We start from the raw sequence: 27,846 nt of genomic DNA, 5'->3' as shown, positions 1-27,846 counted from the left end.
AGTCAGATAAAAGTACATTCATAACTTTATTCTGCCATAAAAGAAGCGCAACGAGGTAAAACTAAAAAAATCCTTAGATTAAAAAATCCTTACATGACTAAAAAGGCATTTTTAGCGATTAGGGAAGAATGGCAAACCCCACAATAATTCTAACAATAATTGCTTTAAACCCCGTGTTATCTTCTGCCTTCCCTTGGCGTGGACAGTGACAAAAAGACTGCTGGGTTTTTTAAATCAGCCATCACTCCCTGACTCCGGAGCAGTAAAGCAGCTCAGGTGTGTGCAAGCTCAGACCCCGCAGGGGGGGGTGCTTTGTTTCTTTAAGAATCTCACTTTCCTGTTAATTTTTTCAATGTTAATGAGAACATTTTTATTAGGCTTGTTTTGTTTTTTTAATAACATTGTGAGGTTTGAGAGGCAGTTTCCAGGTAACCGTATGGATATGAGGGGGGGAAGAGCGGATGCGTTGCGTGTTTTAAATGTACTCTTGTACCTCTTCCAGCTGGCTGCAGGGAGCAGCCTGTTTACCTCTGCCTTCCACACACACCACCACGTTCACTGGATCCAGGATTGCTGGGAAGGGCTTCCCAAAGGAGCACTTGGGAAAAGTCACTGGGAGAAGGGGAGCGGGGTGGCGAGCCTGAAACCTTTAAGGGTGGTAACCTTTGTAACCCTCTCTCTTTTTCTACCTCCAAGGGCAGTTTGGTTGTGGCTGAATAGGGGATAGTTGGTAACCCCTGTGTGTTTCTCTCCCTCTGCTCCATCCCGCAGAGTCGCACGCCCTGGACGCCGATGAGAGGCCCTGCAGCGCGGCCGAGGCAGTGGCGCCGTTCCCGGCGCTGAGCGCGGCTCCCAGGGAGGGCCCCGCGTGCCACCGCGTCCCCACGGCCAAGAAGCCGTGCCTGCTGAGCCCCCCGTCACCCCTGCGCCTCACCGATGTCCCCGAGCACGCCTCGGACGACTCCTCGGCCCACGCCATCTCCCTGACGTCCTGCGTGACCAAGGGCATGAGCTCGTGGTCGCTGCCGGGCGACTGCGAGAAGGCTCCTTTCAGCATGATGGAGCCCGGGGGGATGTCGGCGCTGACGGGAGACTGCCTGATGCAGCCGAGCCGGACCTGCCTGGGCTGCTTCATTGAATCCAAGGACGGCATCGATGCGGAGCCGGGAATAAGCTTGAAAGTGGGGGATATAAATAGGGATTATGACACCTGTTCGGTCTCTGATATAGGGATTCACTGCATGAGCACAGGAGAAACCATGAGATATGGGGATCAACTGCTTTCAGACCAGCTTTTAAGCTTCCCTATGCATAAATCGAGGGCAGCGGACAAAAGAGATGCAGAGAAATCTGACAGTGATTCAGAGGACCCCACTCAGAAAAATTATTATGAGGGATTACTATTAGACAAATGCAATGGTGAGGAACCTTTACTAACAAATCCCAACCAGGAATGGGGCTATTTTGAATCTTTCATTAGTGAAAGTAAAATTGAGCTGCTTGACCTCTGCTCCAAAAATGAGCTTTCTGTAAATCTGTTTTCTGAGGAAGACGTGGACAATTACATGTTCGATGATGACGATTCCACCTTGGGAAGTGATGTCTGCTCCCTAAAGATTAGATACGAATCTTTCCAGGACAATGTGCGGGAGAAGACCACCACGCTACAAGAGGACGCCCAGTTCAACTTCTTCCCCAGCGTGTTCAGCAACTGCACCAAAAGGGACAGCAGGAGCACCCTGAAAAGGGGGCCCAGCGGTGCCACCGACCCTTCTCAATTCAAATCCGAGGAAGGCATCATCTGGGGGGAGGAGGAGGAGGACGGCGAGGAAGAGGACGGCGAGGAGGAGGAGAAAGCTGCCTTAAATAAATCTTGCAACAGCACAGAGATGGTGCAGTACGTGGGCTCCAAGAGGAGCCACTTCTTGGACTCGGTGAATTCCACAGAGGACTCTGGGGAGTTCAGCGACGACAGCACCTGCACGGAGTCCTCCTACGACGTGCTGCGGGACATCAAGGACTGCAGCCGGTACCTGGCCCGGGACCACTCCGGCTCCTTCATCCAGCAGAACTACGGGCTGCGGGCCAAGAGGAAAGTGCGATACAGCGACGACTACCTGTACGATGTGGACTCCATCGAGAACGAGAAGATCCTGGACAAGAAGGAGTGGCTCCCAGACGGGCCCAAGGAGGAGGACGACGACGAGTGGTGCCCCAAGAAACGGCGAAAAGTCTCTCGCAAGGAGCCCCCCGTGATCATCAAGTACATCATCATTAACAGGTTTAAAGGGGAGAAGCATATGCTGGTGAAGCTCAGCAAAGTGGATGCCAACGAGACAACTGTTACTCTGAACGAGGAGCTGCTCAGCAAATACAAGAAGCTGGCCCCACTGAAGGGCTTCTGGCAGGAGAGGCAGCAGAGCCGGCTGGATTTGCTCAGATCGTCTCTCTACCACAAGCAGAATTTCTATCTTAACGGCTCAGATGCTTCGTTCCTCCCTCACCCACGGAAGCGAAAATGCAAGCTAGCAAACAGGCACCGGATTCAAAGAATTAAAGCCATCGAGCAATCAGTGAACAAGCTGGGCTCTTGCTCCTCTGATCACAAGCAGCCCTGCAGCAGTAAGGAGGACGTGGGCCTGAAAGGGCTGCCGGCATTAGCCATCGCCACCTCCAGCTGTGCCAACGGATTGCACGTCCACGACATCGCGGGCATCGCCGTGAAATGCAAACCGCAGGAGCGGGAGCACAAGGGGACGGAGCGGAAAGTGCTCCGCAGAATCAAATTCAAAAGTGAGGCCAGGTTGAAGTGCAAGAAGATTAAAGCTGCCACCAGTACGGCAGAGGACTCCCCAGCACTGGAAAACCAGGACTCCGCAGCGCGTCTGAAGGACGAAAACAGTCCCTGTGCTTCAGACAACTCCCATCTCCCAGAGTGCCACGAGGATAAGGTTGCTAAAAATTCTCCTTTCCTACCATCCACCTCCTCTTCAGACAAGCCTCTGCCATCTGCTAATATCACCACCAATGTACCCCTGATCCCCGGAGGGTATCTGCAGACGTTGTTAGATGCTTCGGATCTGTCGAGCAACACGGGTATCCCGTACTTTGCCCAGCACCCCTCCGAGCAGCAGCAGCAGCAGCAGCAGCAGCAGCACCCGCTCCCCAGCATCGTCCCGCCGGAAAAGCCCTTCCCGTCCCTGCAGCCGGCGCAGAGCTGCGTGCTCTCCCCGCCCTCCGAGTCGGAGCTGCAGCAGTCGCCCGGCCACTTGGAGATGGAGCGGGGCGGCTTCGGCAGCATGTGGCCGGCCAGCAAGGGCAGCGAGCGCCAGGACTTCCCCGGGGATGTGCCGGAGGCGGCCGGAATGCCGAGCGAGTTCGCGCCGGGCACGGACGGCCTCCCCGCCTCTGGATACACTCAAGTCAATCTGAATAGCGGCAAATTGCTATACCAAAAAAATTACATGCCGGATAGCCAACAAGTGCAGTCTGATGATTCTTATCAGTCATGTCATTTCAATAATGGAGAGGGGCGCTTTCATTTCCAACGAGGTACACTCAGTACGGATGATGGCAGGCTCATTAGTTTTGATTCAGTGGGTTCATTGTCAGTTAGTTCTAGCAATTACAGTTCTTTAAGTTTAAAGTCTTGTGAAAAGGACGGCGAGGATGATATTAATGATGATTTCTTGGCCCACTGCAGTCCCAAGCTAGTGATCCAGCAGAGCATAGATGAAATCACCCCTTTGAAGGAGTCCACGGACCTTTTAGACATTTCCAACTTCACGCCTGATAGGTTCCGCCAGTCGTCGCTTTCGGAGATGTCCCCCCCAGACACTCCCAACCTGTCCCCACAGATAGCTGGCTCTGATGCCAAGCCTCTGGGCACCCTGAAGGGCTTTCAGGAGAGCCCCCAGGCCTCCCTCAACAGTTCCGAGAAGGTCAAGTGGAACTGTGGGGTCCTGCAGACCGAGGATCAGGCAGATAATGGGTTTGCTTTAAATAATCACCAGTTCCAGTTCCATATGTTCAACGATGAAGATTCTGTCAGCCTTCTCGAAAAGAGTCCATGCTTGTCAACATTTAATGAGCCATCTGGTCAAATTAGCACCAATAGCAAAGTGTCAAAATCGAAGAGGAAAAGTTCATCCAGCAAGAATGTGGGTACAAACCAAAGCTCTTCCCAGAAAGCCACCCGGAAAAAATCACCCAAAACCAACAAAGGAACCGATAAGCCGCAAGGGAAAAACTCCAGGCAGGCACCCAAATCCACCAGGAAAGGGAAAAATGCAGCAGGAGTCAATGGTGAGAAGGCTCCAGCTGTTGGTGGCAGGGTGGTCACTCAGCTGGGCACCGTGGCCACGGCCACCAAGGGCGTGGCTGAGGGCACTCAGCACTGCGGCCCGGCAGGGGTGAAGCTGGGCAAGCACAACGGGCTCTCTGGAGAGTGGGCACTGGGAAAAGAGGGGGGCACGGGCTGGTCAGAAGCCAGCCTGGGCAATGCCACCAGCCTCCTGGACGACGACCAGAGGGAGTTTGAGGAACCCTCCAACATCCTGTCCAACATCGCGTCGGGAATGGCCGATGTGCAGAGGTTTATGATGGCCTCCATTGAGCCCTTGTGGGGGCCCGTCAGCCACAACAGCGTTCCAGACATATTCCGGTCACCGGAGTCCAACAGCCTGAAACTGAAAACTCTTAAAATTTTGGCAGGGACATCCCAAGAGTCGAAGAAGAAGGCAAACGGTGGCTCGCCGGGGGCGGCGAAGAACCACAAGTCGAACAACAAGGGCTCAAGCAAAAACAGCAAAGCTGTGACCTGCGACCCCGGTCGCCCCAACTGCTCCACCGGGTTCACCACAGACATTCACGCTCCCTTTTTTGATAAAAACTATAGTAACCTGAGCACTTTAGGCAATAATGGACCTACCCATAAAAAACTCTACCGTCATAAATCCAGTTCGAAATCACTGAGGGATGAGAACTGTAAAATCAAGCGGACGGACCGCGAACAGCCCCACAAGGACCCACCCGTGACAGCTGCTTTTGAGAAACTGAGGTAATGCTGCACCAAACTGGCTGGAATGCCCCTAACCTCCCTCCCACCTGCTAGGCCTGCTGTTCCTCAGTTTTTCCTTCCTGAAAGCAAAAGTTTGCATGAGAAAAAAAAAAAAAAAAAAAAAAGACATTCCCCTTTTACAGTTTTGGTTGGTTTTGGTTTTGGGGTTGGTTTCTTTTTTTGTTTGTTTGGTTTTTTTAATTATTATTTTTAAATGCATGAAAATACTTATGACTTGCAAGCTACCTAAAAGAATGACCAATTTTCTGGCTTGGCTGGGGTTAAAAAAACTAACAAGGCTACTCTTTTCTGCTGTTTGGCTTCTTCAGTTTTTAATTACTTATTTATTGGGGGAAAAACAAAAACAAAAACTAAAAAAAAAAATAAAAAAAAAGATTACACGCTCTTTTTAATGATTTTGACAAGGAAAGACTTTTTTTTTTTTTTTGGAACATTTTGTAAAAAATAAACCACAAAAAAAAAAAAAAGAGGTTCTGCATCCAAAAGCCAAGATCTCAAAACCTAAAGGCTCTTTACTTTGCAAATGAGAACTCGTTCCTAATTGAGCTTCACGTGTGGCAATTTTTGAGTGCTTTCTGGCCCCCTCTGCTGTTGTGTCTCCTAACCTGCATCATCTAAAGCTGCATCTTCTCTACCCGCCCGCCTTTAGCGCGTTCGCTCCGTCGTGGTGACTCCGGACGAGCTAACTAAGATGGCATCAAATGTTTGATTTTTTCCTGCAGGGAATCAGACTCCATTCTTCTTAAAGCAGAAACAGCATTTTTGGGTTTTCCTGTATTTGAAGAAGAGACTCCCTTTTCTAGAAAGACGGTTGATGTTTGGTTCTTTTCTTACCATTTTTTTTTTCCCGGTTGTTTTTTCTTTTTTTTCCCCCATCGGTTCCTTTTCGAAATCTGCCTTGTGGTCTGTTGAAATGTAAGTGCTGAAATGAAGAGTTTGAAATTGTGGGAATTTTATTATTTGAAAGCAAACCTAATCTGGTATTCTCTGTGAAAGACTGTTTTAAAAGTCATACTGTTGTACAGTAGTTTATGCACTATTACCCACAACAACAAAAAATTGTGCCAAACTATGAACAAGTGACTGTATTGTATATATTTTTACTTCTCTATCAACATTGGGTTGTGAGTGTTTTCTGCAGCTATGCCTTTTGGTTTTACTAGAAACATTCCAGTTGTTAAGTACTAACCACCCCCCTTCGAAAGCACCTGTAACTCACGATGACAAACGATATTGTTCACTGATACAACTTACCAAAAGTTTTATGGACATGACTAGAAGTGTGCCAAATTTACTTACCTCATTTCATGGATTCACCCTGTGGTTTAAAGCTCATAAAGGGAAGAAAAAAAAAAAAAAAGGAAACAAAAAGGGGGGAAAAAAAAAAGAAAAAAAGGAACTTTGAAACCGATGCTGGGAAATGGTAACGTCCTCTCTTTGAAACCACGAGCAGAAAAACTTAATAGTGAAATGTTGAGTTTCATTATAGGAGAGAGTTGCAATGGTGGAGGAGTTCAGAAAACCACTGACGGTAAGTTTGCCAGGAACTCAAGTGTCTGCATCTAGAGACTACAGAACAGCTGCTTTTCAAGTGTCTGTTTTCTTAAAGCAAAACCTGTAGCTGAAGATCATTTGAAATGCAAAGTTACATTGCTAATTCTTTGTATCTCAGTTTTATATATTTTATAAGAACCTGGGATAAATTCTGACATAGGTATAAAAACAGAACTAATACATTTCATACATTGAGTGCTATTCACTTTTCCTTTGAATAGTTTCTTAAACATTTTCGATGCAGAGCCTGTCAGAAGTGCTCTCCCATCATGGCTTTGGTGTTTCCTCCATGTCTAACCTTGCCATGCCAATATAGTTTGAACTTTCAAAAGCAGAGTCATTCATTTAAAATACAACTCTGAACCTTTTCTTTGATTCAGTTCATGAAACAAATACAACCAATGGAGCTATTTGTGATCTCACCAATCAGGGCCGGATCATGACTGGACTTTATTAAGACAGCGTTAAGTACTGAATGCTAAATGTATCCTCAAAAGGCCTTATTTGTAACCCTCCTCACCACACCCTCGCCCTCCACGAGAATAAGGAACCCAACAAAGATCTGTTTTCCTTGTGCAACTGAGAGCCTGTGCGTTTTGCTGCTGATTTCTCATGAAAAGCCTTGATATGCAAGAGCCCTGGGAGCGATTGGGAGCAGAGGGATGTGAGGCTTGGACACCTTATGCAGTAGCAGGCGGTGAGGAAGAGGAGCCTTTCTAGCAGTGGACAGATCACGTTGCTGATACAGCCACAGGCGTAGATGTGGTGTCACACAGAGAGCAGGACTGGGCTCAGGTTTCCTCCCAAGTCAGTTTTTTTCCACCCATGCACCAGGCAAAGCAGCAGAATTGGTTTAAGTTAATTTAGCAGAAAAGCAGAGTGATCACTTAAAATCAAAGTGGAAATGCAGAGTGTTAGTTTAGAATCATGTTTTCAGCTCTTACAGATCATGGGGTGCAGCTCAGCTCAGCTCTGCGATCCCAGAGAGAACAGCTTGGTCGTTGCATTGTGTTTTATTTAACAGATGAAAGGACAAACTCTGGAAAAAAAAATTAGTAATTAAAAAAACATCCTGTAAGTTCATTTTTTCCCAGAATAAATGCTGGCGTTGCCTGGAGTGGGTTGCTCTGGATGAGAGTGGTCCCTGGTGCCCCATGGCATGCAGAGTCCCACCCCAGCTCTGCCTCCAGGAGGGAGATCCAGAAGATGCTCAGGATTTCCTCTGGAGACAAGAGCTGTGGTAGGCCTCCATCCCTGGGCTCTGGGCTGGCCTGCAGCCACCACACTCTCCCTGCTTCCCCAGCAGCTCTTTTTTCTATTCACAGGCTCATCAAATACTACAAGCTCCACCCAATGCTGTGGTGTTGGCATATCCCAGTTTTTGATCATTCCCCCCACGTGCTGCAGGAGTGGGTCTGGCAGCTCCCTTCCTTTGGATGTTCTGGCTGCTGCTCTTACAGAGACAGGCCAGGCCCAGGGCTGGGATGTGGCACAGACCTTCTTTCTGACCCAGAACCATCAGTTGAAAGCACATTTCACCTGGCCTGCACTGTGCTCCTTATGGTTAATGTTATGAATATGGGACTCAGAATAAAACCCCTTGTTCTGGATGGGATAGCAATACTTCCTGCATGTGAGGAATGTGCAATAGGGCATGAAGATCAGGCCTGAAACATATCAACTGTTTTATCCATGAATACCCAGCTGGGTGTTCCAGAACAGTGTTAATCACAATTCCAGCTGCCTTGTTGCTCTCCTTCAGTCCTTCTGCCGTTTCAGTTGCTGACAACTTTGGTGGTCATCCCATGTCCTCCAAAAATCTCTGCTGGGGAGCTGTTAAAGAGCCTGGGTCCCTCATGCTGTGGCACTGGCCCTTCCCTGTGTCTGAAAAGGTCATCGCTCTGCTGCCTGACCCCAACATTTAGGCATTGCCTTGAGCCAAGCATTTGCCCTCCTCCCTTTTGATCTTTACAGAGTATTTGGGTGGGAAGGGACCTTTGATGGCCATCTAGTCCAACTCCCCTGCAAAAAGCAGGGACATCTTCTACTAGACCAGGTTGCTCAGAGCCCTGTCTGACCTGACCTTGAATGTTTCCAGGGAGGGGACAGCCACCACCTCTCTGGGCAACCTGAGCCAGCGTTTCGCCACCCTCATAAAAAATTTCTTTCTCAAGTCCTTGTTGGCAGGGCTGCTCTAAATCCCTTCATTCTTAGCCTGTGGATCCCAGGGATTGCCCATTCCAGGTGCAGCACATCACATTTGGCCTTGTTGAACCTTCTGAGGTTCCCCTGGGCCCACTTCCCTGTCCCTGTGGATGTCAGTCTGTCCCTCAGGTGTGTTAAGCTCCCCACTCTGTTTGGTGTCATCTGCAAACCTGCTGAGGGGGCTCAATCCCAGTGTCTGCATCATTGGTGAAGCTATTCCACGTTGCTGGTCCCAGGACAGACCCCTGAGGGACAGCACTCAGCACTGATTCCTCCTGGACAGTGAGCTGTTGACCACTGCCCTCTGGATGGGACTGTCCCACCAGCTCCTCATCTACAGAACGCTCCATCCTTCAAATCCATCTCTCTTCAGTTTAGAAGGGTGTTGTGGGGGACTGTGTGAAAGGCTTTACAGAAGTCTGGACAAATGGCACCTGGAGCCCTTCTCTTGTCCATGGATGCAGTCACTCCATCCTAGAAGGCCACTGGGCTGGCCAGGCAGGATTGCCCTTGGTGAAGCTGTGCTGGCTGTCCTGAGTCACCTCCCTGTCCCCCATGAGCCCCAGCAGAGTTTCTAGGAGGGTCTGGTCCTGGTGTTCCCAGGCACAGAGGGGAGGCTGGCAGGGCAGTGGTTCAATGGTTTCATTTTCCAGTCATCCAAGACTTCACCTGACTGCCAGGACTTTTCAGGTACTGTGGAGGGTGGCTTGGCAACTTCATCAGCCAATTCCCTCTGGCCTCTGGGATGCATCTCATCAAGTTCCATAGTCTTAGGTATATTCAGGTTCCTCAGATGGTCACAAACTTGATATTTTCTTATAGTGGGAGGGACTTAGCTCCTCCAATCCCTGTCCTATGGTTCCCCCACTCATGGGAGATGGAAAGAGAGGTTTCCTCAGCCTTCTCATCCATTGTTACCAGTCTGCCAATTGTGTCACACCTGCTTTGACCCTTCTTTTTCATGCTGACACACTTGTAGAGGCCCTTGTTATTCTTCATGTCTCTTGCCACATGCAGCTCCATCTGTACCTTGCCTTCCTCACCCTGTCCCTGAACAACCTGACAGTATCCCAGTCCTCTTCCCAGGATATCTGTCCCTGCTCCTGCTGCCTGTGCATCTCCTCCTGCCCTTCAGCCTGACCAGCAGGTCCCAGTGTAGCCAGGCCAATCTCTTGCCTTCCTTGCCTGATTTCTTACACCTGGGGATTGAGAGCTCTTGCTTTCTATGAAGAGCATCCTGAAAGATCTGCCAGCTCTGTTGTGCTCCCTTGTCCCCAAGGGCAGTTTCCCAGGGGATCCTCCTGATCAACTCCTTGAGGAGCCGGCACTTTACTTTCCTAGGATTCATCTCCACCTGCCTGTCACTACCTCAAAGTTTTCACTTCCCACCTTTGCCTCATCCCTCATCATACAAGCTCTTGTTCTCCAATTGCATTTTTGTTTTTCATGGCAGTGCTCACAGCTGCCACCCCACACCCCTGGGCTCCCTGCCCTGCTTGTGCTGGCTCCCACCTCGGCCCATCCTCTTGCCCAGTCCCAGTGCAGCTTCCATCCTCCTCTTGCATCTTCTCATTGGGCTCTGGGAGCTCATCTTGCTCTTGGGAGCAATGGATCCAAGCCACACAAAAGATGTTTATTCTGCAGCATCCCTTAAAATGTCTTTTCTGCTTCATCTCTTTTCACTCCTGCTCCGGGGCAGGATGGGAGGACAATGCCAGCAGTGCTGCTGAGCTGTGGTGTCACCGTGGTCAGGGTGACTTAGAATTGGCACTGGTGTTACAAAGCAGGGACTGGGCACTTCCAAAGGTTGTAAAATCCACCTGAGAGGAGAATTCCCCAAGGCAGGGTGGTACTCACTACTCTGCCATAGGAGCATGGGTCTCCCATGGCACAGGAATAGGAGAGATGTCCTGCAGAAAGGAATCCTGCAGCAGGAGCCAACCCAGCCCACGGCCATCAATTGCATTTAGAGGTTTTGTAAATAGAAAAATATCATTGATGGGGATTCAATAAAAACCTTTTGGTTTTTATTACAAAATACATCTTACCAGGTTTACATCTTGCTTTCCTTTTTTTTTTTTTTTTTTTTTTTTTTAGCATAGGAGGATGGATGTTTTTAAAAAACATCATCAATTGTGAACCAGAGGTAGCCAGGCATTTTGGGAGGAGGAGGAGGAGGAGGAGAAGAGCAGGGGCAGCCATAGGACTGTCCTTGCCATGCTGTGCTGTCCTGCTGAGGCTGGGTCAGCTCAGAGAGGAGAAGCCAAGGCTGGCTGGTGATTGCTTGGAGGAACCATTGCTGCACCGTTTGCTCTTTAAAAAATCAGGATTGCTGTTAATTTTTTCAGCATTAAGGGCCAAACAAGCCAGGAACCAAAATGAAGATGTTTTAAGCGTTGTCATCCTTTAGCTGCTGGGCCATGCTCTTTCTCTAAGCTCCCAATCTAGCAGAGCACTTAGGTGGGAGCTCACTCCCAAGTGCTTTCCCAGCCAGTGATGTCAAGTCCCAAGAGAAACTCCCCTGAAGTCAGGGTAAGTGGGAGGAGGATCAGGAGTGTGGACTTGGGTTGGTGCAGGATCAGGCCTTTACTTTCTCAGCTCAGTGTGTTGGACTTTGCCTGTGCAGCTCCCAGGGTATCCAGAGGAGGTTGCATGGTTCAAACCACTGACATCTATTGGAGAATGTGCCTCTTTATCTCTTCAGCATGTGAAATAATGCAAAAAAAAAAAGAAAAAAAAGAAAAAAAAAAGAAAAAATATATAAAATAAACCAAGTACAATGTCTGTGGTAGAAGCAAGGCTTTTCAAATCTGTTTCTCAGGTAAACAAGTGACACTAATGACAGTGGAGTAACAGCCATCTAAGGGAATTGGGATCTGAAGCAGGAGGATTCCCTCCATCTCGCAGGACGCTTGGGTTGCCAGACACGTTTACTGAGCCTTTAAACACTTGGTGCAAAAGGAAACAAGAAATAAAATTGGTCTTTTCACTACCCTTCACTAGCTAGACAGACAGACAGACAGACGTCCATTTCTAAAGCACAAAGGGAAGACTTAAACCTAGACTAAACCACACACAAACACAGAACCAAGGTACCAGTGAAACTCCTTTTGTCTCTTACTCCCGGTGGGAAGCAGGGTAGAAATCCAAGGAGCTGCTCTGTTCCGCTGCCCCGGCGCCGCCGGGCGCCTCGACTGCTGCCTCCAGAGATGTGAATGTACTGCTCCTTGAGTTCCCTTCCATAGAACTAGAGGCACCTCGTTAGGAAGTTGCTCCTGTTTTATGGTGCTAAAGAAAACTTTTATTCCCCCCCTCGAGCATTTAAGAACTATTAAATGGCCCTTTTTATGAATGTAACATATCCATTTCTGTTCCACATTTTACACTGCAATTTTAACATGTTTGGAAATGATTTGCCTTTTTTCTTTTAGAATAAGCTTTATAAATATTCTGTAGAGTCAATTGAAGTATAATTCTTAAGGATCACTCTAAGACGCCTACAAAATCTTGTATATTTTTAAGTGTGCCAATTTGTAAAATATTTTGTAAGTGTATATTTTTCTTAGAAAAGTGCTGTGAAGTGTTTGTATGTGTGAGGTTTCCCTTTTTTTGCACCTTCGGGTGTTAATAAAAGGATGTATACTTAAGAGTTTCTGGTTTTAAAAACCAAAATACAAAGAAAAAAATTAAACTTTTGTTGGGAATTTTGTAATAAAAAGAAATGTTGTGAAAGAGTGTAGTGATATTGTGTAAAGGAAACTGGAAAATTTGTGAGCGCTTTGCTGTTTTATAGATCCTCTTGTAAATTATTCTTGTAATATTTTGGGTTTTGTTGTTCTTGTTGCAAAGGTTTTAAATATTTGTGACTGACTCTGTATGGTGAAAACGTCATATTGTTAACTTGCTGAGTTTTGTTATATTGTTTATGGAATAAATAAAAAAATTTAAAATCTCATTTTAAGATCATGTATGAAGAAGAAATTAAAACTGCGTTTATTGAATATTAGGAATCGTTTCTTTAACCAAATCTGTCTGGCTGCCCCCTCCCCGGGCACTCCAGGCTCCACCTAATTGGGCTGATGCTCCTTAGTGGGAAGCACATCAGGGAGGGAGGTGGGGAAAAGTGGGGGAAAAGGCTTGGATCACTTCTGCTGTGAAGTGGGGCTGCTTTAACTGAGAAATGGAGACTTCAGCAAGGCAAGGCACTGTTCAGGCTTTGCCTTCCTCGGGAGGGTTTGCCCAAAGGGAGCGGAGCCTCTTCCCAGCCCACTGTCCCTGGGTGGGTCCCTGTCCCAGGACTGTCCCAGCACACTCCAGACTGGCCTTTTCCTGGGGAGGAGCACGTGTGTCTTCAATTTCTTGTGGAAAAGGAATAAAACTTAGGTTGTCTTAAAAACGCCAATTCCTTTTATTAGTCTTGATAGGAGCAATGAAGGAGAAGGGCATGAATTCAGGCTGGGTCATTCCCAGCCCTGGCAGCAGAAAGCAGGACATGAACACTGTGTTCTGCAAGTGGATCCCTTGGCAGGGGGCTGGGAAATAGCCCCCAAAAGCAGAGCTGCTAGCTCTACAAGCTGCCTGTGTTCACAGAGGGGTTTCAGATGAGTAAAATGGGGCCAGGAGGGATTTCAGTGCTCCAGTGGCCGTGTGGATCCTGGTGCAGGGAGCCCAGGGCAGGGCAGGGCTGGAGTGGGGCCATGCTCCAGGGAAGCCCATCAGCAATCCCAGCTTTGAGAAAGCCTGAGCTTCATCTGGCACTAGAAACTCTCCAATAAATAAAACACACAGAGGGCTGGGCCAGGCCCACGGCCACCAAAACCATCAGGGGTGTCCCATGTGGGATCAATCCTGTGACCCATGGGCTGGAAATGTTCCAGCTCCTTAGTGCAAGTCTGGGGGAGAGACTTTTCAGCAGCGGGGTTGGGGCATGGTTTTAACTGAAAAAAGGTAAACTCAGACTCAATGTAGGGAAGAAATGTTTTACACAGGGTGGCAGGGCCCTGGCACACATTTGCCCAGAGAAGCTGTGGCTGCCCCATCCCTGGAAGTGTTCAGGGCCAGGTTGGATAGGGCTAGGAACAAACTGGAAGGCTGCTGTTTCTCTGAGCTATTATTGCATATTTTCTCCATAATCAGGGTTATGTTGCTCAAAAACTCATTTTGGGGACCCTGTTCAATCTCATGTTTTCTCAAGCACTGACACAAACCCACTCTGGCCGGTCCATGTTTGGTGTGAGTGGTACCAAAACACATTTAATCAAACAAGCAGAGCCTTCATCCACCAGAGCCATGCTACAGAAAGGACCTGGTAAATGGGGTTGTGTTTATCCACTGCATTTATATTATATAAAAGCACATATAATTAAAACACTTGTGATTCTGGATGATCCATCATCCACGTCTGTGTGTGGCCCAGTGGCTTCTCCTTGTGAGTGAAGGCAGAGTCAGATTTTGATTGGGATGTAATTGAATATCACCAGTTCTCTGTCCTGCCAGTGGGAGCTGCTGCCTCTGGGAAGAGTTTGGATGGGGACAAACCTGCCCTGGGTGACACCAGCCTTTCCTCAGTGTCTCTGGGGTTGGTTAGAGGCCTTCACCACATCCCAAAGTAGCAACAGAATTTTGCAGACAATTCCACAGTATAGTTTGGAACAGCTGCAGCACTGGCAGGCTGGAGGCCTCTAGAAGACGTCAGGTAATGACTTAAATTGAGGATGAATTTGTATCTATTCATGCAAGGAAGTCAGTAGGGGGGGAAATGGGAATTTCTTTGTCTGGGGTATTCGTAAGTGCTTCTCTTAAATATATTTCAAACTTAGAAATATATTTAACTTCCTCAAAGTCAACACAGAGCTCGAACCTGCCCAAAATCTCAGCCATGTGGACCCCAGCAGCCATACAAGCTGGGCCTGTCCTTTGTCCAGCACAGTCCAGCTCCTGCACAGCTGATCCACTGGCAACATCCCATCCCAGAGGTTTCTTACCCCTCCCAACATTCCAGGTGTGATGTGTCAGGAGAGGTGCTGTGTGGTTTATGTTGATAAATGCCCACAGGCTCCCCCATCCCCCAGTTTTTATGGAATTACACCTATAGGAGCAGCTTTTGCTTGGCAAATGTACTTTGTGTTGCAGCAAAAGCACTGGTTCAATAAAGCACTTAAACATACACTTTATCTTGAGCATGTTGGAGATTATATCCCTCTTTAGCAAAGCATTTAAGTATGTGCTTAATTTAAGGATTTAATTAAGGATTTTAATTGTAGACTTCAGTATGTGCTTACCTGCTTGGCTGAATGTGGGTGAGATTACTACAAGCTGAAGATTTCGACATAAAGTCAGTGACTAATTCTGTCTGAATGAAGGTGTTACATTATTCTCACACAATGCAGTTAAAATATAAATAGGAAAAAGGCAAGAGGCAGTTAACTCGATTTTTTCAGCTGAAAGCAGCATCCACGACCAAATCTGAGTTGATGAAAATCTAATATTATTAGTTAGAATCTCTAAAGTGACATTACAGATCAATAGAAAGGAGCACCTTAGAAATGAGTCTGCAGCTCATGAGCTTTAATTATGAGAAAGGAAGGATTCAGCCATCCTCTCCCTCTCATCAGTGACAGTGACCTTGGAATGTAAGTGGCCACCAACTAATGGGCTGTGGCATCATTTCTACAGTCATTAAGGGATTTAAGTTGATTTGCTAAGAAAAGAGAGTTTCTGCAATTGCATCACCAGCCTGTCTTTTGGACCATTTCCATAACTTTTGAACTCTGTGACAAATTTCATCTAATTGAGGGAAAAAAAAAAAAAAACAGGATTCCAAAAATATCAAGCTCTGACAAGTTGAATGCAAAACAAGTGTCTGGGTTTTTGTTTCTCCAGTAGCTGCCACTGAAGATCCTTTCCCATCCCAGGACTGGGACAGTGTGCTGGGTTTGGGTGGGATGGAGTTCATTTTCTTGACAGTGCTAAAATGGAATGGTTTTTATCTTTTTGTGTCATACCACAAGGTATCACAACTCCTAACTGGATTTTTCTTTTAAAATTTCTATATTGAGCTATCTTAAAATGCAGAAGGGGAAGTGATTGTTATCCAGAGAGACCAGCCAGCTGACACACCTACAGGGCACCCATCTGAGAGCATTTCCTGCAGATGAGTTGCCCAGGGAGGTAACCCAGGCAGCCAAAATGACAGTGCAGACACTTACTGATCCCTTTAACAAACACAGGTGAGTTTCTGTGGAATTTTACATCTTGTATCTCTTTGTTTTCCATGAGAAGCACAAGAGACATTTCTACTTCTTGCCTATACCTGCACCTCTTTTTTCTTTACCCTCAGATTTCATTTTGAGATCTCAGACTACATGATTATGCAGTATTAGGCTTCCAACCTTTTAATGGCAATAACAATAGGGGTGAGTGGTGATAAAGGCAGCTCCAGACAGCAAATCCACTCACTGAGAGAAAAGTACTTAATGCTCTCAGGAGCAAGAGGTGTTTTACAGCTCAGGTGTGTGGCAGACGTGCCTCAGGAAGGATGGCTGGAAGCTGGGATGTGGATATCCAGGAAAACAGGGAACACAGAGCCATGCTGCCTGTTCAGCCCAGCAGTGACTGTTTGTGTGACCTGAGTTTGCCTCTCAGTAGCAGCTCTTCAGGGAGGTGCCCAGCATCAGGATCTCTTTGCACATCGCACATCTTCTCTCAGAGAGCAGGGGAAAGAGAAACTTATGGCATTTAAAGAGTGGCAATGGGAAAAATGTCCTGAGCAGTGAAGCCAAGGCTGTGGTTGTTGGGGCCTCTTGCTGCTCACAGTGACCCTGAGAAGAGTTAGAAAGTCTCTTTTCCCAGCCTGGGCTTGAAGAAGGAGTCAGGGCTCTTCATTTCTCGGTCTCAAGGTTGTTTATTGTTCCTTATCTATAAAATTCTTTCTCCTGCCCTGCTGAGGTCCACCCAGCAGGACAGTTCCAGGCACTCTGCCTGCCCCCAGGGCAGGGTTATGTCTTTATACTAAAAACTACCTGTACAATGTTTACAATTACTTTCCAATACCCATCACCTGTGTTAGACAGTGAGCTTCTACTCTAAACCAGTCTGTGAGTGCCACCATCACAGCAGAAGATGGAGGCCAAGAAGAAGAAGGAGAAAGGCTGGACACGCCCAGTTCCCTCCATCTTGCCCCCTGAACCCCCATTCTAAAAACCCCAAAATCTACTTTTCCACTCTGTGATAACTTCACTATTATTCTACCTAAACTGTTGTGGCTGGCTGATCTTCATGTAAGGTTGGTGATTTGCTCCATGGGTCACAATCAAACCCACAGGTGTTCTGGGCTCTGTGCCAGGGTCTCTGAGCCTGGACAGCCAGAGGGATGTCCTGGGTTCCCACAATGAAGACCAGGATCCTTTGTGGCTTACACTGGGCAGTGTGCTGTGAGCACAGACACCTCTATGTGCAAAGAGGGCTGGGACTGATGTGCTCCTGTCTCAGCACAGAGAGAAGCAAAGCTCTGCCAGTTCTGAGCTGTAGAAGGTACATGACCTGCAGATGAGTCAATCTAATTTTATCCTGTAGTGAGCACTGGCGCACCTGTATAATGAATAGCACATTATCACATCTTTGCTTGACTATCTCAATATAATATATTAATATAGTCTTCATAGCCTTCGGTTATTGTGTTATTTAATCTTTAATCTAATGTATTTGGAGCAACTGGCTAGTGAGATGCAGCCCTCTTTATCCTTCTAAGGACAACAATAGCAGGAATAAATGTTAAACTAAAGGAAGGAATTAAAAAAAAGAAAATAGCAGCTCTATTTGTGCTATGTTGAGATGCATTTCTTGGCAGCCCCAGAGATTCAACAGTCTGGTATTTATCACGACAAAACGCAGAAATGTCTGATGATTACATGAAGGGAAATAAAGAGACTGAGCATAAACTGCAGTCTGAGAGATAAGGGCACATTTTTACAGCAGGCAGCTGCTAAAACAGGGCTAACATGACAGCAGCCCCTGCTGCAGCAGAGGAGGGGCCACAGGCCAGGCCAGGGACAGGGGCAGAGCTGCAGCCAGCAATAAACAGTTTCATACTGAGGGGGAGAATTAGGCAGCCTGCTTAATCACATTATTTACCACCAGGAGGATTATTTTTAAGGAATGTATCCATCCTTCATCTCCCATCTGATAGCACTGCAAAATGCTGGCTGTGGAGACTATTTAGGATCTTTCTTGCTGCAATGAACCCCTGGTGTAGTGTTCAGTGAGGGGAACCTGTCCAGCAGTGCCCAGAGGGATTTAGCATCACCCTAAGTCCCTTGAGGACATGGTCTGGATCTGCTTGAGGCACCTGCTCTGCCCTGGCTCTGCTCCAAGGTGGGTCCAGCCTGGCAGGACCCCTCTGTGATGCTTCCAGTCTCTGCTGGGGTTATGACACCAAGATGATGGAAACCAAGAGCTGAAAAGTCACTCTCCTTACTGAATCCAAGAGCTCCATGCAGCTCCTGCTGTGAGTGAGACAGCCACTGCACAGCTCTGGCCAAGGCTGTTTGATGTTAGGGCTGGGATTTGAGAACAGAAAGGTGCAGATCTCTCAATTATTGCCAAGTGTGTGAAGTCTGCAATCCTACAGGGAACGTGCTGAGGTGGAGACTCGTGTTGGTTAAGGACAACAGTGGCTGGGTGGCCAAGCTGGGAGCAATCACCAGTTTAATTTTAGGGCTACAGTTAGGAATTAGGTCATGATTGCAGCACAGAAAAGGAAATGTGCCATTGCCTGAACTGCCCTGGACATCACACAGGCCACATTCTTGGCTAAAGGATGAAGGACAATGCTGGAATTCATTATTCTGTACAGAGGGACAGAAGCTCCTGGGGTTTAGCAGTTGAATCCCAGTGGTGGAAGTCCTTCATTTCCCTGGCATGAGCACAGAGCAAAGTACCACATGATCCCTGTGGTTTGGCTTCGTTTCATCCTTTTGCAGCATGGCATATTTGATGCAGGACTCGAGGGAAAGATGAATTGCACTCTAAGAACAATTCAATAAAAACATGGACATGCTGTATGTGATACAGATCTTGTAGTTTTTGTAGGATTAACATCAGGTTGTGCCATGAATGTCTGTGTGGAAAACTCTTCTGATGGATACTTTGCTCATCCTTTCTGCCCCAAATCAAACCACCAGTTTTTTAGGATCAATTACCTCCTCTTGTGGAGATGAGGACATTGCTGAGTTCCCCCAGCAGCCTCCAAGGATGGAGAGCAGATCCTGTCTCTCAACAATGCCAAAGGCATCAGAAGCAATTAAAGAAAAATAAGAGTTGATTTGAAGAATGCAATGATCATTCATCTAGCTGCAGAAAAAAATAGAGTTTTATCATTGAAATATTAGAAAGAGTAGTATTTATACTCTGATAAATATTATGGCACTGCAAATTGTGGGGAATTGTGAAGGAATTTTGAATGAGTTAGAGATGAGACCTCTGAGTTTTTGCTAGAGAATGCAATTTGTTTTTCTTATCTTCTACATAGGTAGGAAGGGTGAGGTCAGCTCACATTTTTAGTGCATGGTTCAAAAGGTCACAAAACCTCTAATTACAAGACCTTTTAAGTATTTATTAACTAATTAAACTGCTAACAAGGATATGTATGTTTTTAACCTAATCCTTAAATATTTTGCCTTATGCGCTCATGCTACAGTGTAAACTTTCTTAGCCAATCATGTTATGACACACAAACCTACAGTACTGTACTCCAAAACTCTCAACTTTTTTTTTACTTAGCTTAACATGACTCTGTTTTAAACTATAAATCCACATTCTCACTTCTAGTACCTAAGTTTGGAAGGTTTTACAAGGTCTCAGATCAAATCCTATGTTTAATTCTAAGCTTTAGCTTACAAGCCCAAAGTTCTGAGAGTTCCCTACACTTCAGATTCCAACAGCAAATTATTTCATTTTAGATCAAGAAAACAATAATGTAGCAAATCAATGCAAGAGGTTAAGGCTGCTCCAAGTGGGCAGGGAGACTTTCTGACTGCAGTCTTGGCCCCAGGGAAGAAGCCAGGTATCTCCCTGGACCCTGCACCTGCTTTTCCACAGCAATTTTGCCTTCCAGCATATCATGCCCAGCTCCTTCTGTAACCATCCCTGCAGCTCCAGCTCCATGTTCACCCTTCATGGTTCTCATATGTCCTGTCCTGTTGGGGCAGATGAGCTCATTGCAGGGTAAACTTAAATGAGGATGGTGACCTCAAGGTGCAGGAGATAGAAAATCAGAGGTGTGTAACAAAACAAGGTGGTTTTGAGGGAGAAGCTGAAAATTGCCATAGCCTGTAATTGTCTCTGCTTGTGCTTTGGTGGCTGCCTTTGGACAGGCAGTTTTGTCACTCTGCTCAGCTTCTCGCTGCTCTAACAAGGGACAAGGAGCTCCACTGATCTTTGAAAAGCCTTCAGTAAGTGCCATGTTTTTCTTTCATGTTCTGGATGTCCCTGCTACAGCACACATACATCAAACCCTGTACATGAAGGAGTAATTAAATGGCACTGCTAAAGGGATGTCATAGGATGGGCCTGATTACAGCTCACCCAGCTTGTCTTCTCAAGTCCCAGCCTTTTGGACGTGATTCTCCCCCCTTTCTCTGAATTTCCTCCAGCATTAATTTCAGCCAGTCCTGGGATTATTTGAAAAAGGGCCTTGGGGGACTTGTTCAAAGGCACTGCCACCACGGACAACTTTGCTTTTTGAACTGAAGCATTTCACTCCTATCTATCTGGACATATGAGCTGCTCAGCACTGCTTCATTAGGCAAGTTATTTTTAAATTCCCAGAAAGAGCAAAACATTGAGAGAGGAATTAGCATTTGCCGTTGAAACAGCTGCCAAAGAGAAGAGGCAGAAGGCACTGTGGGTGCCCCCTGCTATCCCTGGGATTAACCAGGCACCAGGACCCAGTCACTGACACACTCAGACTGCACATGAGACATCAGAAATCATGCCCCAGGATAAGGATTGGTAAGTGGCCATCAGAACTCTGTTCTGGATGTAAGTAAGAAAGTGACCATCAACACTGAATAAGAACAAATCTTGGAAATCTCTCTCATCCTCCAGCCCCATTCTGTGTTTCCCCCTTTTTTCTTTCCTGATTTTTTCACTTCAAGGATTTTAACTCCAGTCTGGTTTCTCCACATAAATGAATGAAACAATAAAGCCTGCCCAGAGTCTTTGCTTCCCCTAAACAACAAGACCCAGTGGGCACCCAGCACTTTCCAAATGCCAAGGGACTGCAATAAAGCTGATGCTGCTTGATTGCATTCTCTCTCTGTAATGAGTTTAAGTTTCCCAGTGGCTGATGGTGCTCTTACAGGCCAGAGTTAAAGCAAAAGCTTGGCTATCAAATGTCTGAGGCACGTTTTGGTCGCTGTTCACAAACGCTGACTGCCCCACGGTTGGTGCTGCTGAGGCAGCCACGATTCCCACTGATAATGTTAATAATGCAAAAAAAAAAAGTGTTGAATATGGGAAGGGGGAATAGGTTGGGTAAAAATAGCCCTTTGACCTCTCTGGAGCACACAGGCAGCACAGCCAAGGCAGTGTGCAGGTTGTGCTGCCTGGTTCACCCCTCCCTTTGCCCTGCCTGCAGCCACAGGGTTTCTGTATTTATCCAGAACAAATCTAGCAGGAGCTGTTCTCATAACCTGCTCCCAATTCCTGCCTAATGAAGGCCACCAGATTCCTCTGAATTATTTCTTGTTCAAACCAGAGTGTTTCCTTTGGAAAAAAAATGATCTCATTAAATATTTCCAGTGATTCCTCAGTGACAGGCACTCTGCCACAACTGGCAAACTGCATGTGGATTGTTCCAGTGGACACCCTTCCCCAGTCCTAAAAATGCACAGCAACCTGTACTGATGTCCAGCTACCAAACACCCCTCTGCCAGAGAAATCACAGAGAAATCCGTGGAATAAATCTGTGGATTTATCTGCCAGATAAATCTGCCAGATAAATCTGTGGAATCACAGCATGGTTTGGGTTGGAAGGGACCTTAAAGATCATCTTATTCCACCGCTGCCAGGGCAGGGACACCTTCAACCACCCCAGGCTGTTTCAAGCCCCATCCAGCCTGGCCCTAAACAATTCCAGTGATGGAGCGGCCACAGCTTCTCAGTCTGTGCCAGGGCCTCACCACCCTTAAGGGTTAAATCTGTCATGTGCCTTCCCAGAGACTGCATTTAAAATGTCACTTCACCTTTTATTTCTTAGTAAACTGTGTTCCTTGGGTGTTTTCTCACCAAGGTGTGTTTTCCAGCCCTGAAGGAAGACTTCCTGGAGCCCACACAGAGGTAATAAAATCCCTCTTGTCTTCCTTGGTGCCTGGCTTTGTGGTTCCTTGGAAGCATTAGCTCCTCTTGGCAGAGCATCTCATTAGGAGCTCATCTTCAGCTGATTATTCCTCTTCTGAGTCACTGCTTTCCATGACTTTGTCACCCACCCCTCAGTCCAGCTGCTGCTCTATTCTTAGGCTAACAACTTTACATCTGGTGGCACGAAAAACATGTTGTTTATTTAAACTCAGCTCATTAAGTGATCCAGATTAGGTTTGCTATTGGCGACCTGCCCCAGCTTCTGTGCAGCTGCAGATCACCAGTAATGATTTGGCATTTTCTCACAGGTCAGCGATCACACGTTAAGTGCTGTGGGGTCAAGACTGGGCAGGAAGGGAGCTCTGCTGTGTTCAGTGCTCTGCTTACAGTTACACTTGGAGACCTATCAGTTAGCTTTCAATCCAATTAATGTTTGTCATATTGACACATTGTTCCTCTTTCTCAATCAAAGTACAGTGAAAGACAAGATCTGGTCTCTGGCTGAAGCTCTCTTCTAACAGCTCTATTACTGTAAACTATGACATTAAGGAAAATATCTTAGGTTAACAGGACAAAGCCTACTTTTCATAATGCTACAGTATCTCCTTGAAATGATTTATTTGTTATTTTTTTCTTAGGTATCCTTGATAAGAGAATGTCCAGGACTATCTCCCATTACCCTTTAGGGAGCCAAGTGGCTGGCACAGCTCTCCTGTGCCCCTTCCCTGGCACTGTTCCCTGGGAGGGGCCAAGTGCCCTCCCCTGTTTCCCTCTTGTGCCCAGAGCCAGGGCCCCACCCCGGCCACGCTCCTGTCAGTGCCCGGTGCTGGGCAAACCTTGGCACCTGTGCTGGCAAAGCAGCTCTGGCCCCACCCTCTGCCCCACCCTCTGTCACCAGGGTGTCCCCAAACCCCACCTGCCCCTCCTGACCTTCCCAGCTCTGTCCTGTGAGAGCTCAGCACAGCTGGGAGCACCAAACCCAGGGCTCGGGAACACCGAGGAGACTCAGTTTGCTGTAAACAGGGGAAAAGGGGAAGAGTTCAGGTGTTTTAATGCTTAGAACTGCCCACCAGCACAGGGGTGGCACTGTCCCTCTGGGGACTGTCCATTTGGAACTATCCCTTTGGGACTGTCCATTTGGGGACTGTCCATTTGGAACTATCCCTTTGGGACTGTCCCTCTGGGGACTGTCCATTTGGAACTATCCCTTTGGGACTGTCCATTTGGGGACTGTCCTTTGGGACTGTCCATTTAGGACTCTAATTTTGGGGATTGTCCCTTTGGGGACTGTTCATTTGGGACTCTAATTTTGGGAACTGTCCATTTGGGACTGTCTCTTTGGGGACTGTCCTTTCAGGAACCATCCATCTGGGGACTGTGCATTTGGGACTGTCCACCTGAGACTGTCCTTTTCGGGACTGTCCATTTGGGAACTGTTCCTTTGGGACTGTCCATTTGGGACTATCATCAGGGACTGTTCCTTTGGGATTGTCTATTTGGGCCTACCCATCAGGGACTGTTCCTTTGGGACTGCCCATTTGGGACTATCCATCAGGGGCTATTCCTTTGGGGGCTGTTCCTTTGGGACTGTCCATATGGGGACTGTTCCTTCGGGACTGTCCCTGGTCAGGCTGTGTCAGGACACAGGTGTCAGAGCAGGGAACTGATCAGGCTGTGTCAGGACACACATTACTCAGCTGCACCAGTGTGAATGCAGAGCAAATCGTTTGGGCATGGCTGCTTTTGGGAGAAAGGCTGAGATTAAGACATGACATAAATTTAATTTTTTAAGTTTTGCCATGAGAAAAGACTCAGTGTTTTTCTCACACTACTGAAAGATGTTTTTTTACTAAGGTTACAATCCTAGAAGCAAATTACTTTATAATTAAATAAAGCTAATGTAACTGTGAAAAATGCATATTTTATGATTGGCTTTTTGCAAATATTAAAATGAATATTATATGTGTTGTGTTAGAAAGTAATGCTGTATTAATTCTCTTAAGTACTGTGTTAAATATAGTTTTAGGTTATAAAAATGTTAAAATAGAAACTATGCTATGTAGGATACTTTTTTTAAAGAAAGGACTCGCAGCGAGACAGCAGCCACAGGACACCTAAATCTTTCAGAGAAAAAGAATTTATGGCCCTCTTATCAGAAGAAACGAACTTCTTCCTGCCTCAAAGGCGCTGTTAGGATTCAGAGGAAAAAGCTGACAATGACCAGACAGAATCCTGTGTTTGAATGGAATTTATGCATCATGTATGAAGTGTATGAATATGCAACAGGCTGTTGTTTTTAAGGGTTAATCCTTTGTTAACGTGGGTCCTTTTTTGAGCTTGTGCTGCCCAGAAAGAGGTACTCAGACTGTCCATAACTCTTTGTCTCTATTGTCTCATATTGTCTTAATTCAAATTGTCCAAATTATTATTACTCTAATTGTATTACTATTTTTATAACCATTTTATTACTATTAAACTTTTCAAATTTTAAAAACAAGTGTTTGGCATTTTTCCACACTAACCAAAAAAAAGTTAATCTGGTAAGCATGGTAAGGAGTTCATCAAGATGAGGTAACTTTTCCAATCTAGGATTTCATTCTGTCCTACCTATGGAGCTTTTGATTTCCATTTGACTATTTTAGATGAGCTTTCTTGCCTCAGGGTTTTAATAAAATCAGCTTCTGTGCTTAAAACCTGGCAGAGTTGGCTTTTTCAGAATAGAAATACTTCCTTCATCAGGCGACCTTTTTTTCTTGAATTAATACCTGCAAAGGTGAGTTTCCCAGAGAAAAAAGACCAAATCATCATTTAACTGCACATGGACTTTCTTGGATGGCCTGGCACAATTTTGTCAACCAGAAGGAAAAATAAAGCCTCACTTTTTCCCACTTGACTTTGGTTAGTTCTGGCCTGAACAGGGCTCAGGTGCAGTGACAAAGCACTCTGGTGACATGAGCAAGCACCTCCATGTTTGGTTTGTATAAATTGCCACACTCTGCTTTAACTACTTCATCTTCTGTAGCCTGAATTTTTTAGGTGCAAGTGGATTTGTAGCACCTAACTAGGTGACAGTAAACAGCAGAGAAATCCTTTGGGATTAAGCAAATTCAGCAGAAGTTCACACATCCTGCATTTATCACAGATTTTGCATGTAACTTTCTGCCAGAAGCTACAGAAAGACAAAGTCGATTTAAAAAGTAAACAGCAGCCCAGCTTTAAGCCCAGGAAGCTGGAGAAAATCAGAATTCCTGCATTTACACCACCCAGCTGGCTTCAGCTCTGCACTCAGCTCCTGGCTCTGCCTCCATTTGGAGCATACAAAGATCTGAGTTTGGTGGGTCTGGTATTTTTAATGTTTTTGCTCAGGTTTAGAAACTCCCAAGAGATTCAGATTTCCTCACCTCGCTGCATTTGGATTATCACTTAGCTATATTGAGAATAAGTTATTTTAATATCTTTTTAGAAAAAAAAAAGCTAACAATTTTTTCATCTATCACTGCATACCTAATAAGCAGTTTTTAAAACCCTGGGGAATTTAAAGCAAATTTATTTACCCTCATTGAAGGAAACGACATTAAACTTACCATGGAAAAGTGTTGCAATTCTCTTTTGCTATACACACAGTAGCAAATTGCAAACACTTAAGTGGGAATTACACCATGCTTTTGCTGTAGATTTTGTATTTTTCCCTATACTGCAAAGTTCTCTATGTAAATATATTTTCCCCTGCAAGCTTTTTGAAATATGCTGCTACACTGCTTCTAATTTTGTGAAAGCTGTTAAGGAGATGTGTATGCACAGGTCATTAATTGTTATTAATGTCAAGTGGATCCTGAAATCCATTAAGTGGGTTTGAAAAATCAGAGCTTATTCTGTACCTGATCGACTCTGTGAGGGCATTTGAAAATAAATCCACCAAATCACACCGAGGGAGAGACTTTTCCTCAGCTGTGTGCCCTGGACCTCAGCTCCAAGTTTTTGCTGCTAAGGAAGGTGTGAATCAGCAGGATCCAGCTGCTGTCTCTGCTCTCACGGGTGTTCATCTCCCTGCAAACTGGCAATGTCTGCCTCAGGAGTCAAAGCTCACCCACAGATGTGAAGAAGAATGTTTTATTCCTCTGTTGCTTTGCTATTTGATGATTTTCAAGACTTTTGGTAAGGTTAATGAAGTAAACATATTTTATTGAGGGGGAAAGAGACAAACAAAATGATGTGTCAGATGTCAGGAGGCTGTTCCAGGAGCATAAACCATCATCTTATCCCTCCATCCAAAAAGAATATGCTCCACCTCCCATTTGCTCAATAATCCCTAATATTTTACTGCTTAGGTTACTGGTGTCTAAACAAAGCCACTTTTATCCTGCTCTGACCTTGCCTGGCATCCAGAAAAGGTGGGGAGAAAGGCAGGATTCACTTGGATGCATGACCAGGCTGTGGCAGTGCCCTCACCTCGGATTCCCTTTGAGGTGGCTCTCAGGGATGTCCTGCTGCTGTGCTGATTGCCAACACTCACACTCATGGCTGCCTTATCAATTGTGGGCTCAGGGCTTCTCATGATAAACTGGATCAATTGTGTGCCCATCACCTGCTCCCTGAATTATCCACCTTCAACAATGGAATGGATTTTTTGCCAGCTTTAAAGGTGCCTGTCAAATATAAAGGAGTGCCCACACACTCAGCCTGTTTGGGGGATACAGTTTCTCCAGCCACTGGAATTTGTAGGGGTTGGAGCACTGCCTACATAAAACATCCATTTGTCATGGGTCAGGAACAAGGCAACTTTTCCCAGTGACAAATATTTTGGTGCATTAAAACCACAAAATTGCTTTGTGACATTAAATTTACTCTTAATTTTGTTTCAGTTCTTTTTGGTTTTGTTTTGTTTTTTAATTTTACTCACATTTAACAGTCAAAGCAGGTCACGGTTTGACCCTGCAGTAAATCTAACTGTAAATTCAGCAATGATGCAAAGGACTGGTCTGATGTAAACTCACTCTCCCAACCCCAGTTTACTTTTAAAATCATGAAAGGTGAACATTCTGCAAGCAAGTTTTATGCTGTATTAGGGATCACCTCTCCATCAGTCCAGCTATGTGGTGTAGCAATACTCAATTGCTTCATGTACTGGTTATTTGAACAAAAATACACAAAAATATTGGGAACCTACACCTGCTCCAGATGAAAGTAGGACTCCTTCCTGCTTTCCATTCCTAAGGATTTTGGCACATTCTTTTCCTGGTCACAGGCTGTGGCAAGTAAAAGTGATGAGAAACATGCCCTGTACCTGCCCCTTCCCTCTTCTCTTGCCTGGACACTGTGGCTGCCTTTGAGTTCTCAAAAATGTGAATATATAAAACCACTTCATTTACATTAGAAGTTGGGCTTGTATTGTCAAGTAGAAAGTCAACAGTTTCCACAACCTTTAAATGAAACACCCCCCTCAACTTGACAGTGCTATTTTTATAAAGAACCACCAAAAGGAGAAACAAAGGAGTCTCAGGGGCTTCCTGAAATGGTGTAAATGCTCAGGAATATGGTTTTTCTCTATGTATTTATTGGATATTATGAAGATTACTTCCTTGCAAAACATGACTTTTAGGGCATTAAAATGGGACCTTTCAAACCTTAGCTGCCCTTGATAATTTCAG

The 27,846-nt window shown here is 45.9% G+C and overlaps 1 protein-coding gene across 2 annotated transcripts in view; it reads left to right on the top strand.

Moving 5' to 3' along the window:
• Positions 1-5,541, top strand: part of NEXMIF (neurite extension and migration factor) — a 167,918-nt gene extending 162,377 nt beyond the window's left edge. For both annotated transcript variants that reach the window (XM_066559284.1, XM_066559283.1), the window contains one exon: positions 772-5,541. In XM_066559284.1, the coding sequence (XP_066415381.1) occupies positions 772-5,063 (4,292 nt within the window). In that variant the 3' untranslated portion in view covers positions 5,064-5,541. The remainder of the gene's footprint in view (positions 1-771) is intronic.
• Positions 5,542-27,846: the final 22,305 nt, after the last annotated feature.

The sequence above is a fragment of the Molothrus aeneus genome, chromosome 14 (assembly GCF_037042795.1).
Source record: "Molothrus aeneus isolate 106 chromosome 14, BPBGC_Maene_1.0, whole genome shotgun sequence".
Classification (NCBI taxonomy): Eukaryota; Metazoa; Chordata; class Aves; order Passeriformes; family Icteridae; genus Molothrus; species Molothrus aeneus.
Note: the sequence above shows the minus strand (reverse complement) of the source record. Positions and strands in the feature narration are given on the sequence as shown.